At 39.7% G+C, this 16946-nt stretch overlaps 1 protein-coding gene across 1 annotated transcript in view; it reads left to right on the top strand.

Moving 5' to 3' along the window:
- Positions 1-7425: 7425 nt before the first annotated feature.
- Positions 7426-16946, top strand: part of LOC121313791 (serine incorporator 5-like) — a 35912-nt gene continuing 26391 nt past the window's right edge. The window contains exon 1 of the mRNA XM_041246589.1: positions 7426-8035. Coding sequence (XP_041102523.1) covers positions 8012-8035 — 24 coding nt within the window. The 5' untranslated portion in view covers positions 7426-8011. The remainder of the gene's footprint in view (positions 8036-16946) is intronic.

Genomic DNA, 16946 nt, shown 5'->3' with positions numbered 1-16946 from the left:
ATGGTCCACCTCCCCTTTCTCTGACACTTAACCAATTGCAAAGGTAATTTAATTTATTGTGTGAGTGTTAATGTGTGTGTGTCTGTGTGTGTAGTCTAGTGTGACAACCTCTGAACTCAGTGCATTCTTCACACTCCTGGAGACAAAAGGTCCATACGTCTGCCTTTTGTTATCTCCTTGCGACCCCCTTTGATGCCAGTGGGATTATCTCTTTTGATCTCTCTGAAGTCTAGAGCCTGTTCCCTTCTAGTCCACAGCATTGTTATCTCATTAGATTGCAGTCATTGTTGGGCAGTTTGTAGACGCATCGTCTCTATCAGTGGTTAGCAGTACATGCAATTTGAACCAAACAGTCTGCTATCTGCAATATTAGTCTCTTTTCAGAAAAGAACACCAGTATAGCTCTGCCAGTCCACATGCGTAGCAAACCCCTAATCAATTCTCGATCCATGTTTTCCAACAATGACAAATACAAAATGAGAGCTGCTATATATTTTAGAGCAATAATATGTTGAAAATGATAAACTCTTAATTTCTAATACATAACACATTTGTTTAAAATACTTGCAGCACTCTGCCCGTAGTGCATGTAAGAAATGTTACATTTTTGCTATATTTCAGAGCCCATACGAGCCAAGGGGGTGTCTTACACCCACTCGGGTCAGAGTGCTCCAGGGGGGCAGGTTAATAGTTACATCCTGGTACAGAAGCTACACATACATGTTTCAGAGCCCTTATGAGCCACAGGGGTGCTTTGAACTTGTGAGTGTTTTTTGTTTGAAGTCCTCAGAGTGAGATAACAGAGACAGAAAATGATGTATAAAGTGAGTCTAAGCAAGAAGGAGAATGCATTGGTAAAGATAACTGATATTTTCTACCTTTGCCAAGTTGCTCTTCAGTGATTTGTATTTCCAGTTGTCCCTCAGATGGAGTATGAGAGATTGTAGCATGCTGCACTATGAATCCATAATCCATTGGGGCATGTGGACTTGTGGCAAAGTGGCTAGTGGAGGGGAACAGGTGTAGCGGTGATGCGATGCAGGAGTAACAGGCAGACAACAGTTTCCAGTGAAAAGGTGCTTTTATTTATAATCCAGGTCTGGTGACCGTTAAATAATAAATCCCCGGCTATACACAACAATGTGTAAAGCACGGGGATAGCAATAATAGGGCACAGTCCCGAACAAAACGAACACACGGTCACCAGTCCTGGGTGAGTGCAGACGTGCTTGTGGTGGGTGAAGACACTGTATTTTGTGACGGTTCCGTGCAGTGGTGATCCGGATTGTGCTGACCCTGGTCGACAGCTCCGGACCGGTGAGTTAACTGTCTGGTGGTGCAAAACGCAGACAATTACAAACAAACACAACACGTAATTCTCTGTAACAACGAGAGCTCCTCTCTCGCTCCTTCTCTCTCCGAACATTTACCCAAACGAAGGAGAAGATCAGCGTTACCCTGGCCCCTATATGTAATCCCGCATGATATCGAGATAAACGGTTGCAGCTGGCTTATTACTTGCAGCTGCCTCTCGTTTATCTCTCAAATCAATACGGTCTTACAACAGAGTCGCGCTTCCCTCCAGGCTGACCCACTTCCCTGACCCGGAAACGAACTGTCAGGCCAGCCCTTCCAGATACTTCTCCTCCCGTTCTTTAGCGCCCTCACAGGTCGGGAGGAAGATTCATCACCAGAACTCATCTTTCCGTCACAGGACTAAACATTTGTTTTTGTTTTTTTTTCAGCCTGGCAGCTCAAGTCCATCTTTATTGATTTGTATTTACACTCTAGTATGCTGACTGTACAGTTTAAAACACATACAAAAAACAAAAAGGTATTTGCTACAGCTGTGAATTTGTAATGCTCAATACATTAGAGGAGCACAAACAGCATCTCAAATAGACACAATGCTGTAATATAATGCTATATTAGGAAATATTAATAGTAAATTAGCATGTACAAGTCTCTGTAATTACATTTTTCATTACAGAGTATTGGTAATTGATGTCGGATGAAAATTGCACACATGAACTCATTGGAAGTGTAATTAAAACTTTCCTTAGTGTTTTTTTTTTCCATATTCTTCCACACAGATGTTTTCAAAACCTTTGGCCCTTGATTTATTTAAACAGTGTCAGTTTATCAAATGCGTGCTGCAGACAAAGTGCAGTCCTGTCAAAGCAAGTATTGTATATGTGTAGCTTTGCTCCTCAGCCATACGTAAAGGGATAGTATGTTGGAATGATTAAAATATTTTTATATTAATCTCAGCCACGTTTTAAAAATAAAATACACTGAAGTCCTGTTGTTTTGTTATTAATTACATGCATTTAACATTGGCTGTGAAAATTGCAATGTTAAATAAAAGTTGTTAAATGTATAGTGTTTTGCCCAATCCTTTCAATCACAGGTAGACAATGTACCTGTGTTTTGAAGTTTATAATAGTAATAATACTTATTTTTAATATAGCGCCTTTCACGATAGAAATTGTCACAAACATCAATAAAAGAAAGCAAGAAAAACTAAAGAAAAAACACATAGAACAGTAAAACAAGGCAGAGAATAAAAGGAACATTGTTTTAGCATAAAAACACTACATTATCAAAGTGTGCTTCCCTTACAGAGCTAGGCAGAGCATTCCAGAGTATTGGAGCCCTATAACTGAATGCTCTACCACCTGTGTGTGTTTTTTTTTTAGTTTGTGGGACAGTAAGCAGCCTGGCGTTCTGTGATCTGAGTGGCATCTAGGAATACGTGGTATTAAAAGATAATTTAAATACGATGGTGCACAACCATTTAATAATTTCTAAGTTAATAGCAATACCTTACAATCTATCTTGAATCGGGCCAGAAGCCAATGGAGAGATGCTAGCACAGGAGTAATGTGATCTCTTCTTAGTCTCGGTTTATATTCTAGCTGTACCATTTTGCATAAGTTGCAGTTGACATATAACATGGCCATTAGTACCAGAGAATAGGGCATTACAATAATCAATTCTAGAAGATACCAAAGCATGCATCAATCTCTCAGGATCTGAGTGGGAAAGAATACTTCTCAATCTGGCAATATTTCTTAGATGATAAAAATACATTGTAGTAAACATTCATGGTGTGTGTTTCAAAAGAAATATTTGGGTCAAAGATTACACCTACATTTATCATTTTTTTATGTAAGTTACTAAAAGAAGCCACCAAGGAGTAAACCAGACATATTACTTTGTTGTTTATGAGATCCCAGAATCAACATTTCTGTTTTATCTGAGTTAGCATTTAAATGTAGCCTGCTTTCTTTCAACAATATTATGTTAGCAAGACAGGTACTCAAAATATTTACAGCTGAGGTGTCACTCTGTTTCAGGGATAAATATAGCTGTGCATCATCAGCATAATAATGAAAATTAACCCTGTATCTACAAATAATATTGCCCAGAGGCAGTATATACAAAGAAAACAGTTGGGACAAGAATTTAGCCCCGTGAGACTTTGCATGTAACCTTTGACAAAAAAGGTCTCCTCTATTTTAACAAATCCAGCAGCTCTTCAACCGATCCTGATTGAGTAAAAGATGAAGCAGACAGTGCTTCTAATAACTTGCCAGTAGTTGATGAATTAAGAGATCTAATATTAATACTTAAAAAATAATACCAAAGTGATCTGAAACCGTAAGATCAATGATGGTCAAGTTCTGAATGATTAGGCCACGAGAGATAACTAAATCTACAGTATGGCCATGAATATGAGTAGGGCCAGTAACATGTTGAGAGAAGCCCAAGGGACTCGAGCAATATAATAAAATCTCTTCCAAGGGGAATCTCGTTCTACATCAACATGTACATTAAAATCACCTAACACCACAGTCTTATCACAATTAAAAGCAAGTGTTGATAAAAGCTATCCAAATTCAGATAAAAAAGAGAATTAAGTCTTGGAGGGCAATAAATCACTACAATCTGCATACGAATATGGCTATGAATCACAATTGCTAAAATTTCAAATGATGGTCCATATTCTCATTCTTAAGAGCAAACTCCTGACCAAAAATGGCAGCAATACCATTCTCGTCCTCTAGGACTCGCCTTATTATAAAAAGAGAACCTGTTTGGAGAAGCCAAGCGGGGCATTTTCATCCTGTTTAAAATATCTAAATCGCACTCCAAGATGAAGTTGTTTATTCAGACAGATTCATTACCCAGAGATCTTGTATTTAATAAAGCAAGATGAATAGAATATAACAACATAGTTGTCGATACAGTGCTACTTAAATTGTCACAGAGTGACGCTGTCTTAATTTTAATTTAATTCTCAGAATATGAGCCTTAGGAAGCAGCTGGAATAGACAGCGAGGGACAGACACTACCTGACTAGAACAATTCAATTGTGAAGTTTGAGCATATGGCTCAGATTTGTGAATAACTTCTCTTGGTAATAAATTCAATCACACATTTTTTACACAATTCTCTGTTTTCCTCGAATCTGATCGAACCCCTCCTATTTACGTGCAGACCATCTTTCCTAAAGGACCCAGGTCTCTTCTGTGGTCATGTCCAAACCAGCATGCTTTCCACCACTTCAGGCAATCTCTGTATAGAGAAAGACAGGCCAATATGCTTGTGGTGAGCATTCCAAGTCTCAGTACTGTAATTGACCATATTAAACACAGCAATGACCTGCCACATTCCCTGATACATTCCCATCATGAAGAGTTTTGCTGTCACTTTAAATCAGGACTGGTCTGTAAAGTCACCTTGTTTGCTAACCCAAGACGTTTACTATACTGACCCCTCTAGAGCAGTTTGCAGTTTACAGGCTGTGCTGGGGTGAAAGCAATGCCATGGCAGAGAATCCCATACAGTGTAATCCAGATCAGTAATCAGTGTGCTGTGTACCTGTGCATACACTCGTGAGCTGAGGTAACACAAAGCCACTTTGTGGCTTGGAACTTGGTTTCAGGGTTTTAGGTCACTTCATGGCACACCAGGGGAGACTGGGGTATGATGCAGCAAAGTTGTCTCAAACAAGGCCTCCTGGTCTCCTGGAACAAGGTTTCAAGCCACTGTTCCTGAAAAAGTGGCTTTGTGTTTCCTCAACTTCAGAAAGGGGTTCTAAACATTCTAATGGGTTTTTCTCCGGAATCCGTATTTCATTTTGATTTGGGCTAGAGTTTTATAGTGGTCCCAAAAGCCAGGCATCATACAGTAGCCATAAATCCTAATATTAGTTGTTTCTCTTTGTCTTTCAGGTGTGAAATGTCTCGAGGAAAAGAAGGAAAAAATCTGTCCATTTTTATGTGTGGTGCAGATAGGCCATTATATTGAGCACATTCATACTGCACTAGCCTGTGATGTCTGCCTGAGGGGCACCCTGTTTATCACAGCTTTACACATGGTTCGATAATTGGAACCACTAACAAGGGGTTACAAATTTACATTTGCAAAATTACTGAGAAACAGCACAAAAGTAGGCATCTATCCTTATTACTCTGAGAGAATGGAGAAATATCTACAATAATTAAACGTGGTATGATATGATGCTTTTTTGCCCATTTGTAAACGAACAAGGATTATATACAGTATTGTCCTCTGTACCTTCATAGATCCTGTAGTCTTTATCCTTTTGTTGCAAGTATATTTCTCGCTACACTGTCAAGCTTTTTTGATTAAAGTGTATTTGTAATCATCGCCCAAACAATTCTCATTTTGTAATGTAAGGGAGCTCCTACTCTTGTATTTATTCATGCATGTATTCATGTATTTGTGTTAAAACATGTGCCCAGCGATAAGGTGTACAGGTTGGGTTAATGCACATACAGTGGCTTGCGAAAGTATTGACCCCCCTTGGCATTTTTCCTATTTTGTTGCCTTACAACCTGGAATTAAAATTGATTTTTGGGGGGTTTGTATCATTTGATTTACACAACATACCTACCACTTTGAAGATGCAATACTTTGTAGAGCCACCTTTTGCAGCAATTACAGCTGCAAGTCTCTTGGGGTATGTATCTATAAGCTTGGCACATCTAGCCACTGGGATTTTTGCCCATTCTTCAAGGCAAAACTGCTCCAGCTCCTTCAAGTTGGATGGGTTCCACTGGTGTATGACTTTAAGTCATACCATAGATTCTCAATTGGATTGAAGTCTGGGCTTTGACTAGGCCATTCCAAGACATTTAAATGTTTCCCCTTAAACCACTCGGGTGTTGCTTTAACGGTATGCTTAGGGTCATTGTTCTGCTGGAAGGTGAACCTCCGTCCCAGTCTCAAATCTCTGGAAGACTGAAACAGGTTTCCCTCAAGAATTTCCCTGTATTTAGCGTCATCCATCATTCCTTCAATTCTGATCATTTTTCCCAGTCCCTGCCAATGAAAAACATCCCCACAGCATGATACTGCCACCACCATGCTTCACTGTGGGAATGGTGTTCTCGGGGTGATGAGAGGTGTTGGGTTTGTGCCAGACATAGCGTTTTCCTCGATGGCCAAAAGCTCAGTTTTAGTCTCATCTAACCAGAGTACCTTCTTCCATATGTTTGGGGAGTCTCCCACATGCCTTTTGGTGAACACCAAACGTGTTTTCTTATTTTTTTCTTTAAGCAATGGCTTTTCTGGCCACTCTTCCGTAAAGCCCAGCTCTGTGGAGTGTACGGCTTAAAGTGGTCCTATGGACAGATACTCCAATCTCCGCTGTGGAGCTTTGCAGCTCCTTCAGGGTTATCTTTGGTCTCTGTGTTGCCTCTCTGATTACTGCCCTCCTTGCCTGGTTCGTGAGTTTTGGTGGGCGGCCCTCTCTTGCCAGGTTTGTTGTGGTGCCATATTCTTTCCATTTTTTAATAATGGTTTTAAAGGTGCTCCGTGGGATGTTCAAAGTTTCGGATATTTTTTTATAACCCAACCCTGATCTGTACCTCTCCACAACTTTGTCCCTGACCTGTTTGGAGAGATCATTGGTCTTCATTGTGCCGCTTGCTTGGTGGTGCCCCTTGCTTAGTGGTGTTGCAGTCTCTGGGGCCTTTCAGAACAGGTGTATATATACTGAGATCATGTGACAGATCATGTGACACTTAGATTGCACACAGGTGGACTTTATTTAACTAATTATGTGATTTCTGATGGTAATTGGTTGCACCAGATCTTATTTAGAGGCTTAATAGCAAAGGGGGTGAATACATATGCACGCACCACTTTTAAATTATTTATTTTTTAGAATTTTTTGAAACAAGTTATTTTTTTTCATTTCACTTCACCAATTTGGACTATTTTGTATATGTCCATTACATGAAATCCAAATAAAAATCCATTTTAATTCCAGGTTGTAAGGCAACAAAATAGGAAAAATGCCAAGGGGGGTCAATACTTTGGATAGCCACTGTACGCAGTGTTTCAAATGTGGCATTTTTTCGCATTGAATCTTTGTGGAATATATACATCAGCTACTAGTAACTAGGGATCCAGTTATATCAAATATACAACTTTGGTAATTAATGCATGTTATACCATCTTATAACATTATAGCCACATTGTGGATAGCAATACCACAATAAAAAAATATGTATCGTCTAACCGGAAAGTAAATTACAGGCAAAACAACTGACGACAACGGAAGTGATTGAAAGGGGAAAAATGAGAACATAATTTTCGAAGTGGAGTGTAAATGCATTGCTGTCAGTGCAGCAGTGTGGTTGAATCAGATTTGTCTATCCGGGGTTTGGTAAATGATTCTTTTATTACTGAAGACAGCGCTCGGGTTTTGTATTGGTATTGTTCTCAACACTGCGTTTGACGCTTCGGTGCCTTTGTCTTGTTCAGAAGAGAATAGTTAGCTGGAGCACGATCACTAACCGTCTTAAAAACAAAAAAATACTGTGTCACACCAGTAACAACTGTATTTATATTTATGCGAAGCTTTACTTCACGAAGAAGAAAACGCATACAGTATCGAGTCTTTTCTCTTCTTGGAGAGTAAGCTTTTTTTTTTCCTGAAGAACTGAAGAGGATTTTTTTTCAATTGAGCAAAATGTGTACCTCCTGTTTGGGACAGGTAAGTACATTTCTGAAACTTTTCACTGGGACTTAAGTTATATAGTATGTTTTTTTTTTTGTTTGTTTGTTTTTTGTTTTTTCTTATTTAAAACAAGCAGTGTTTTTTAGACTTTTACCTTCTGCTTGTTTAGACTCGTAACAAATGTATTAATACTTTTTTATTGTATTTATGTGCAGAGAATTCGATTCATTTTTTTCAGTTGTTTTCTCTCATTTGTTTAAAGCTTGTGTCAGCAAAATCTATTGTGTTTATTTTCAGATTGCCCTCGTATTTTACAGTTTTAGTGACTGCTTGTTTCACAAACTATCAAGTAAATTGACAAAAACAAACAAACAGTGCATTATTTGGTACCGGTTCGCGTTGTGTGTAGCAGCACAGCCTATTTCTTTGTGTTTATTTCCAGTGGATACCAATATGGATGCCTGCAACGTGCACAACAATAAGGGACAGGTTGGGGTCTTGCGACAACACTAGCTATTGTTTGTTTTCATATTAGAATATGGTAGCTCCAATTACATGGCCCTTGCCAAGCTCTGAACAGCGGGGCCACGAACTGTAACCTGTATAGCTTAACCTCTCCCAAGTCACAAATACATTTGTAGCTTGATTATATATAACGATCAAAATTATGCCCGAAAAAACGTTGTGCTGTGCTAGTCGCATCTTGCGTGTCAGCAGTATGCTCTCCTTTAGTTTATGTTTAGCTTTAGTGGTAAAACATATTTTGGATTGTCATCAATAAGTAGCAGAACACTGTGTTGTCTGTTTATCACTTTCACAGTAAATTTTAAAATACTTTTTGTACAAGCTTAATTATAAACAAGAGGGCGACAGTCAGTCATGAAAAGATTTGCATGGAAAATGCATTCAGAGATGGCAAGGCTGCCTCTCTCAAACGATAAAAAGAGCCTTTAATTGTAAAATCCTGAAAGGAGACAACACTACCATTGGGTAGCACTTTTGATCCCTTCCTGGAGTTTCTCACCTGAGCTTGGTACCTATACAGTGTGACTAATCAGGATCATAGTAAATCCTGGAATGGATGAAACTGCTATACATTAGGAGTGTTATTTCCAACCATGTCAAACTTTATTTAAAATGTTGATAACCAGAGCATCCCTCAAGGAAGAATGTGTGCTAGGCTGCCCTAATTTTATATATATATATATATATATATATATATATATATATATATATATATATATATATATGTGTTTTCATTTGGATGGAATGCTGTAGAAAGCCAAGCATGTGGAACTGCTGTTTTTTCCATTTGAAGCTTGCTAGTGTGGTATTGAAAACCAATGACAGAACACCAGTTTTCTATTCCAGAGCAATATAGTAAAGACAGGTTATTGGAGAACAACAATAACTTTGTCCCTTGTAGGTTTTTGGGTTACAGCTCTCACAGTCACATATTCAATAATTTTAGAATGCACTGCAACACGCCAAGTCTCTTTCCGAACAGCAGGGCTATCAAACAGCACAGCAGAGAATGCCTCTCAGCAGCTGTGTGCTTAACTAACTTAACTAACAGGAGGTTGTTGTTTGAAATATATATATTTTTTAATTTAACTTTTTTTGTTTTGTTCTAGAGTTATAATTGATTTGATGGGACCTGTGTTAATACTGCAGCTTTAAATTGTGGAGGTTTTAAAGTTTGCTTTGAATTTAAAAATAGTTTTATATTCATGAAAATGTTGCAGAATGTTGTTGGCACATCGGGGGGGGGGGATTAGGTCGGCCAGGGTGTCCTTGGCTCACCACGCACCAGCGACCCCTGTAGACTGTCCGGGCGCCTGCGGGCTTTCCTATAAGCTGCCCACAGCTGTGTTGTCCTATGACGGTGTAGCTGTGGGTTGGCAGGTTTGCAGAGTGGGGAAAAAAAATGGTCAGCTGATGGCTCTTCACCGCTCCCGAGTCAGCGTAGGGGTGGTAGCAGTGAGCTGAGCTTTAAAATACAATTGAAAAAATCATATTGGGAGAAAAATGGGGTAAAATCAATTGCCGACCGCTAAATAATAATAATAAGAATAATACAAATTTAAAAAAAAACATACTTTTGGAAATATAAAAAAAAAAAAAAAAAAACACTTTAAATGAATCCTGTGTTAAAGATTGCTGACTTTTGGTTTGCAAGCCAGACTAGACTGTTGGGCTAAGAAAAGCCTGACTGTACAGTAACAGTGGCAGTGATGCTCTGCAGTATCACGTGCCTGTCTCACACAGTTCTGTAAACTTGTTCTGCAGCCTCTTCACAATACTATGGTTGCAAACAATGCAAAATGCCATCATTTCATACTGCCAGTTTCGGTGTCTCTAAGATCTGATCTTCCTCTTGTGTTTAAATAGAAACTAACTCACTGCTTGTAGGCTGTTGGGCTTGGGAATGACTATGAACGCCTACACACTGCTGCATAGGCAACCTGAAGCCGCTGATAAAACCAGCAGGAAGTTATCGGGTCAGAAAGGTTAGTTCTAAATCCAGTGTGGCCATGTGCGCATTACAGGAATAGTAACTGAAATTGCTCTTGGAGTTCTACAGCAACTTTGCTACAGTACAACAATACTTGCGCACTTACAGTAAGAAGCATACATCTCTTCCTGCTATCACAGTCCTCGTGTTTATCCTGATGAAGGCACTGGACGAAACACGGCGATTAAACTAAAGTTTTTTCCACTTTTTTTAAACTGTCTCCTAAGCGTTGCTGGGCTTCTTACCTAAACTGTCTTTACTAAACACAACATTGTCTATCGCATTACAATAACAGTGTTTATGATGCAACTGAGAACCAGCTGTAGCGGGTTGCTAGTCAAGAATACAGCCACGAAGAGGACCGCTTTCAACGCAGACCTGTTCTGTTTTAGAAATGACCTGTTGTTTGGGAATGCAGGGATGGGGGTTTTGCTTAGTCCCATTGCATAGCGCTTTAAACCATTCCGGTGCTCAGGAATTGGGGTCATACTTTTATTTCAGGATTCTATAAGCGGATAGTCTGAAAAAGAGGAAAGGTTAATAATGATAACATTATTATGGCACAGTAAATGAGTGGTCATTTGTTACTGTACATACGTGTCGATTTGACGTCTCTTATGGTTTACTCTAACATCAAAGCCTACAAATATACAGTACTAGGTGCTTATTTGGCAGAAATGAAGAGAAACGGCTAGTGAAGGTGTCTGGATTACAACAAAGGTTAGTGCAGAAAACACACCTGGCACTTGAAGTTGTCTCTAATACTGAAGGGTCACTGGTGATACTGTGTATTACATTCTCGACATCTGCTTGGCATCTTCTGGATGAGCCCCACCAGTTCTGACCCAAAGCAGTCTCAGACTCATGCTACCCTCTTCATTTTCATAGCATTAATTATGGCCCCAGACTGTGTAGATTCTTGATTATTATGTGTTTGTTTTTTTTGTTACAAGGTTTCATTGTTTTATTAGCTCTTTTATTTTGAATTTCCAGTACATACATTGCCTGTAACATTAGCAGGCTGTGTTCCATACATATGGTTTAAATAACAAGTTTATTATCAAGTTGGAAGCAGTTAATTGAAAATTTGCTTTGGTGGGAAAAGCGACTTGCTTTAAAATGGCAGTCTTTGACACGACTGAGCGCATGCAATTGCATCTTGTTTTAAAGTTCTTTAATAAGGGTTCACCTGGAAAACCCTTCAGTGTTAGAATGCAGTATTAATCCAATATGTTTGCTTTAATTTATAATAGGTATTGTGAAATGTACAGATTGAATGGGACCAGCAGGAAACACTAAGTGTTCTTATAAAGTGCTTTGCTCGATTTGAATATTTCAAGGCTGTATTTTGCTACCTAACCTAAACCTGTCCGTGCAATTTCTCGATAATTTCCTCTCTTGGACTCCACTGCAGATTTGGAAGAGTACAATTTACTGGTGCCAGGATTTGTTGGGCATGTTTGTAGGGCATGCACAGTACCCGTAAAGAGCTCTAACTAGATCACATGGGTTAGCTATTTATGCATAAAATAGTTTGAAATCTCTTCAGATGTGTGGCATTCATACGCTATGCATACTGTAGGTAAACCACCATGAAGTTCTGTACATTTATAAAGCAATTCTTGGCAGGCATATGGGAAATACTGTTGCAAACAGATATGTCAATGTTTTCGTCATAAAGGGCAAGTTATGAAATACAACATGAAGTACAGATCCAGCTTTGTATATGCGTTTTAAAGCACATGTATGCCTATGCTTTATATTTGCAGGCTTCGTGCTGTACATGTGTACTACTTACCGGTACTTCAGTTACAGTAGCAAACATGTTTAGGTCATGCTGATTGCTAAGATGCTAGAACAAAAAAAAACAGTATGCTGTTTTCTTTTTTTAAAGCACACAGGAAGCAGGCTCATCAATTCATAAATTCAAGTGATGAATAACACATTCCAGACTATGAATATGAATAAATACACAATCTCATTTACTAATATCAGGATGAGCTCTGTCTTTTTGTTTGTGTTTTCTTTTAACTTAAACATGAGCAAGTCCTTCCTTTTATTTTAGCAGTGCAGTTTGGCTTTAAATACTCAACCCACTTGATTGATTTTCAATCCTGAAGGTAGCTACAGTATTTTCTCTGCTCCCATAGTGACTCACCCACGCACTATAGGGTGTGAAGTGTCCAGCAAGCTATTGACCTGTCATTTAGCATTGCCCTGTGGGCAGCAGGGTTTGTGGGTCTCAAAAGGGGGCTGCAGTACAGGCAATAGGAGCCAACGACCTTGAGAGAAGACTGGTATTGTTCCTTCTATACTTCCTGGAATCGGGGTGAGCTGGAGGGTGGAGTTTGAGCAAATAACAGGGGCGTCTGCATAGCCGTGCATTCCATTGAGAAGCTGTCTGATGGTATGCTAATGCAGTTGTAGCTGTTGCTGGTGTTGCCATTTGAGGGGGGGAGGGGTAAATGCAGCGTGAATGCATTTCCAAAATGTGCTTTCTGTGGGCAGGCTGAGCGGCTGTGTGTCTGGAAAGGGTGGAAACATTCTGTTTAGTTTGAAAATAATCGTCATGGAGACTAGAATGAGACCCTGTATCTGCACCAACATTGTCAGTCCTTTGAGACATCATAAATTAAGCTGATACTACTGCTTGAAGGGTACTTAAAACACATATTCTAATTAGTAAATGTGTACGTTCAAAAACAACCCCATAAAAATGGGAAAGATGGGAAATTAGTTTCTGTTTATTTGTTTATTATTTGTTTTGTTAAGTATCCAAACTACTGTGTTCCAAGTGGAGTAACTTAAAAAATAGATGATGGGTAAGTAGATTCAAGAAAATGCACAGAGTCCTTTTCTTCAATCAGTTGCCAGGTTTATTGAAATATGCAGGGAGTCTGGTCCCAGGTACAGGACAAACAACACTCAAAATTACAATGTTTGCGTGACATTAAATACCCTTCTGTATAGATGGTCCACCTCCCCTTTCTCTGACATTAACCAATGGTCAAGGTAATTTAATTTATTGTGTGAGTGTTAATGTGTGTGTGTCTGTGTGTGTGGTCTAGTGTGACAACCTCTGAACTCAGTGCATTCTTCACACTCCTGGAGACAAAAGGTCCATACGTCTGCCTTTTGTTATCTCCTTGCGACCCCCTTTGATGCCAGTGGGATTATCTCTTTTGATTTCTCTGAAGTCTAGAGCCTGTTCCCTTCTAGTCCACAGCATTGTTATCTCATTAGCTTGCAGTCATTGTTGGGCAGTTTGTAGACGCATCGTCTCTATCAGTGGTTAGCAGTACATGCAATTTGAACCAAACAGTCTGCTATCTGCAATATTAGTCTCTTTTCAGAAAAGAACACCAGTATAGCTCTGCTAGTCCACATGCGTAGCAAACTGCTAATCAATTCTCAATCCATGTTTTCCAACATACCCTACTTTTAGAATATAAGATGGAGGGGGGTGACCCGCTACAACCATGTTGCTCACGTGATCCCGAGCCCTCAGATGTCCTCTTCTCTGGTTCGGAGTAGTCACATCAAGTAACGTGTTTGTATAATATGTTATAGTGAAGCATGTTCCTTTATTCTAAGTCTCTCCATTATGTGTAGGTATCTATCTTGCCTTCTCTGTTTCTATATGTAAGTGTGCTGTGAGCAAAAACAAAACAAAGATACGTACAAATAATACAAAAAAATGAAAAATAAACATAAAAAAAAAAAATACAGTAAATACAGTTAATATCACTGTACACAGTTGTTATTTCTTATTCATGGTGGCTCCCAGTAAGTTTCTGAAATCTATCGCTTTGGTCAAATTGCGCAAGGCTCCCTCTGTTCCATCCATTAGCTCATATATAGCTGTACCCTGGAGTCTAATCCCTTGATTTACATACATTTGTCCATTCCCCAATCTTTCCATTCCTTCTCCAACAGTACTTGCTATCCAAGTTTGCCCTCTTGACATTTGATAAATATCCCAGCTGTTTGCAACAGAATTTCCTGCACCAAACCAGCCTGCTATTTCATCAAAAAGCCCCCTCTTCCTACGTTTCTCATTACCTTCATACATTCGTTCAGCTATTCGCTCTTTGTAATCTTTTATTGTACTACCTATTTCCCTTTGAAGCCAATTCTGGATATTGGTATGTTGCTTGCAATGCTGTTCAAACATAACAGTTAGATTCGTGAAATTATACATCACATATGATAGTACTATATTCACATTATCCAAAACAGTTTTTCGTTCTGGTCCGAGAATGATACCTTCCCGAGGTAGGGGGTGCAAAGGGGGACATACTTTGGGTTTGTCCTCCTTGCATGATGTTAATGTTATATTTTTGAGTGATTTGTATGAACAGTTATGACTATGAACTGAAATATTACTAATTTGATTTGGATATTGATACTGATATATTGTGTCAACATCCTGTATGTCTGATTTTTTAAAATACCTTTTTTGGTGTCCAGCCATTAATTGTCCATCTTCCCAACTATCTGGGTTTTCCCATTCTTGTGGAGGTTCACATATAATAGATTCATACCGACCCTCGTGGTTCTTAGACCACAGAAACCTTTGGGCATCATTATCAGACCAGGTTTTTACTTTATCACCCGCATCACCCGCTACAAAGATAACTTTAAATTCCCAGACACCTCCCTTTGAATCATCATAGTTCGTAATCGCGTAGGTGCATTTCTCTGGGTTTGTCGTGACTTTTGTTAATGTCCATTTCTCATTATTATACTGGCATAATGAAATATCTCCAAATCTGTCCCCTGGACATTGTAGTATTATGTCCCCTCCTTTTTGGACATATCTGGGCTCTGGCACTTGATTATTACCAGATATTTTCCATACTTTGTCAAGACCAAACATTTTACCATCCTTTTTCCATGCCTGGAGCCCCAGGCTATCTTGAAATTGTAACTGCACATACTGTCCTTTCTTTATACACTGTGTCTCTGTTACCAATGTCGTTGGTGGGTCCCATCGTGCTTCAGCGAGCAGAGTGAATATGCCAATCAAGGTTGTTAGTTGGTATTTCATAATTCACCTGTGGGGACACAAAAGACCAGGTTTAGTGTATATTCTTATGCAGTTTGTGTAGGCTCAATGACCTTTTTCTGATATGGCTTACACTGGTCACCGTGGAACCAAAAATATTGTATTGGTCTGCCATGTTTCTGTATTGCCAATTTCAGGTTGGTTTCACCCAACTTATCCATAACCTGATATGGACCTTCCCAATTAGCTTCCCAGGCCCCGCCTTTTAAAAAGTTTTTTAGCATGACCTGGTCTCCAATTTGAAAGGAGATCCTATATGGGGGTTGAGAGGACTGAACTGTGTATTGATGTGCTGCCAGCCCATGTTGTTTTGGAGAGCAGTTGAAGGAATTGGTCATTAGTAACCTTGCTCGTAATAGGGATTGGGACCCCTGTGGGGTGTGCCACCCGCATTGTCCTTCCTGTCATTAGCTCAAATGGGGTATATCCTGTTGTTCGCACTGAAGTTGCTCTAATTACCATTAGCACTCCGGGCAAAGCTGCAACCCAGTCAGGTGTAGATCTACCTAGATCAGTAGTTGCTTTTAATACAGCCTTCTTGAGACCATCTTTCAATGTGCGATTCATCCGTTCAACCATACCACTAGCCTCCGGGTGGTAAGGAATGTGGAAGTGTTGTTCTACACCTAACATTTTACATAGGCAGGCCATTACCTCGGACGTAAATGCGGTTCCACGATCACTTTCCAGTCTCTTAGGGAAGCCCCATCTAGTGAAGACCTGTTCCCATAGAATCCTGGCTGTCGTAAGAGCATCGCATCGACGTGCAGGAAATGCCTCCACCCAGCGTGTAAACATGTCAACTACCACTAGGATATATCTATATCCTCCTTTGGCTGTAGGTAATGGTCCTGTGTGATCAATTTGAATAGATTCCCAGGGCCCATCATTCCAATGTGAGGTACCCATTGGGACCTTGTGGCGTGCGGGAGCTGGATTCATTTGTGCGCATATTAAGCACAGCGCAAGGTGATGATCTATATCTGCTTTCATGTCTGGCCACCAGTAGCATCCCTGTAAGAGGTCTAACACTTTTTGTGATGCTGCATGACCACTCACTTGATGCATGTAGATGATTAGATCCTTGCGTAAACAATGAGGTGTCACCCAGGCAAGCTGGGGTGTGGTATGATACAATGTTCCTTCGAATACCAACAATGTGTCCTTGTATTTATGGTAAGGCTGCGGAAGTGTCTGCTGTGCGGTAATGGCGTCCATGACCTCAACCAGTTTAGAATCGAGTGCCTGTGCCTTTTTCAAATCTAACATGGTAGGTGTGGCCGTGGCGACAGGTGATACAGCCTGCCTTCTTGGCTAGCATGTCTACAGTATTATTTGCATCTCCTTGTACCGTTCTGCCTTCT

The sequence above is a fragment of the Polyodon spathula genome, chromosome 1, assembly GCF_017654505.1.
Source record: "Polyodon spathula isolate WHYD16114869_AA chromosome 1, ASM1765450v1, whole genome shotgun sequence".
NCBI lineage: Eukaryota > Metazoa > Chordata > Actinopteri > Acipenseriformes > Polyodontidae > Polyodon > Polyodon spathula.
Note: the sequence above shows the minus strand (reverse complement) of the source record. Positions and strands in the feature narration are given on the sequence as shown.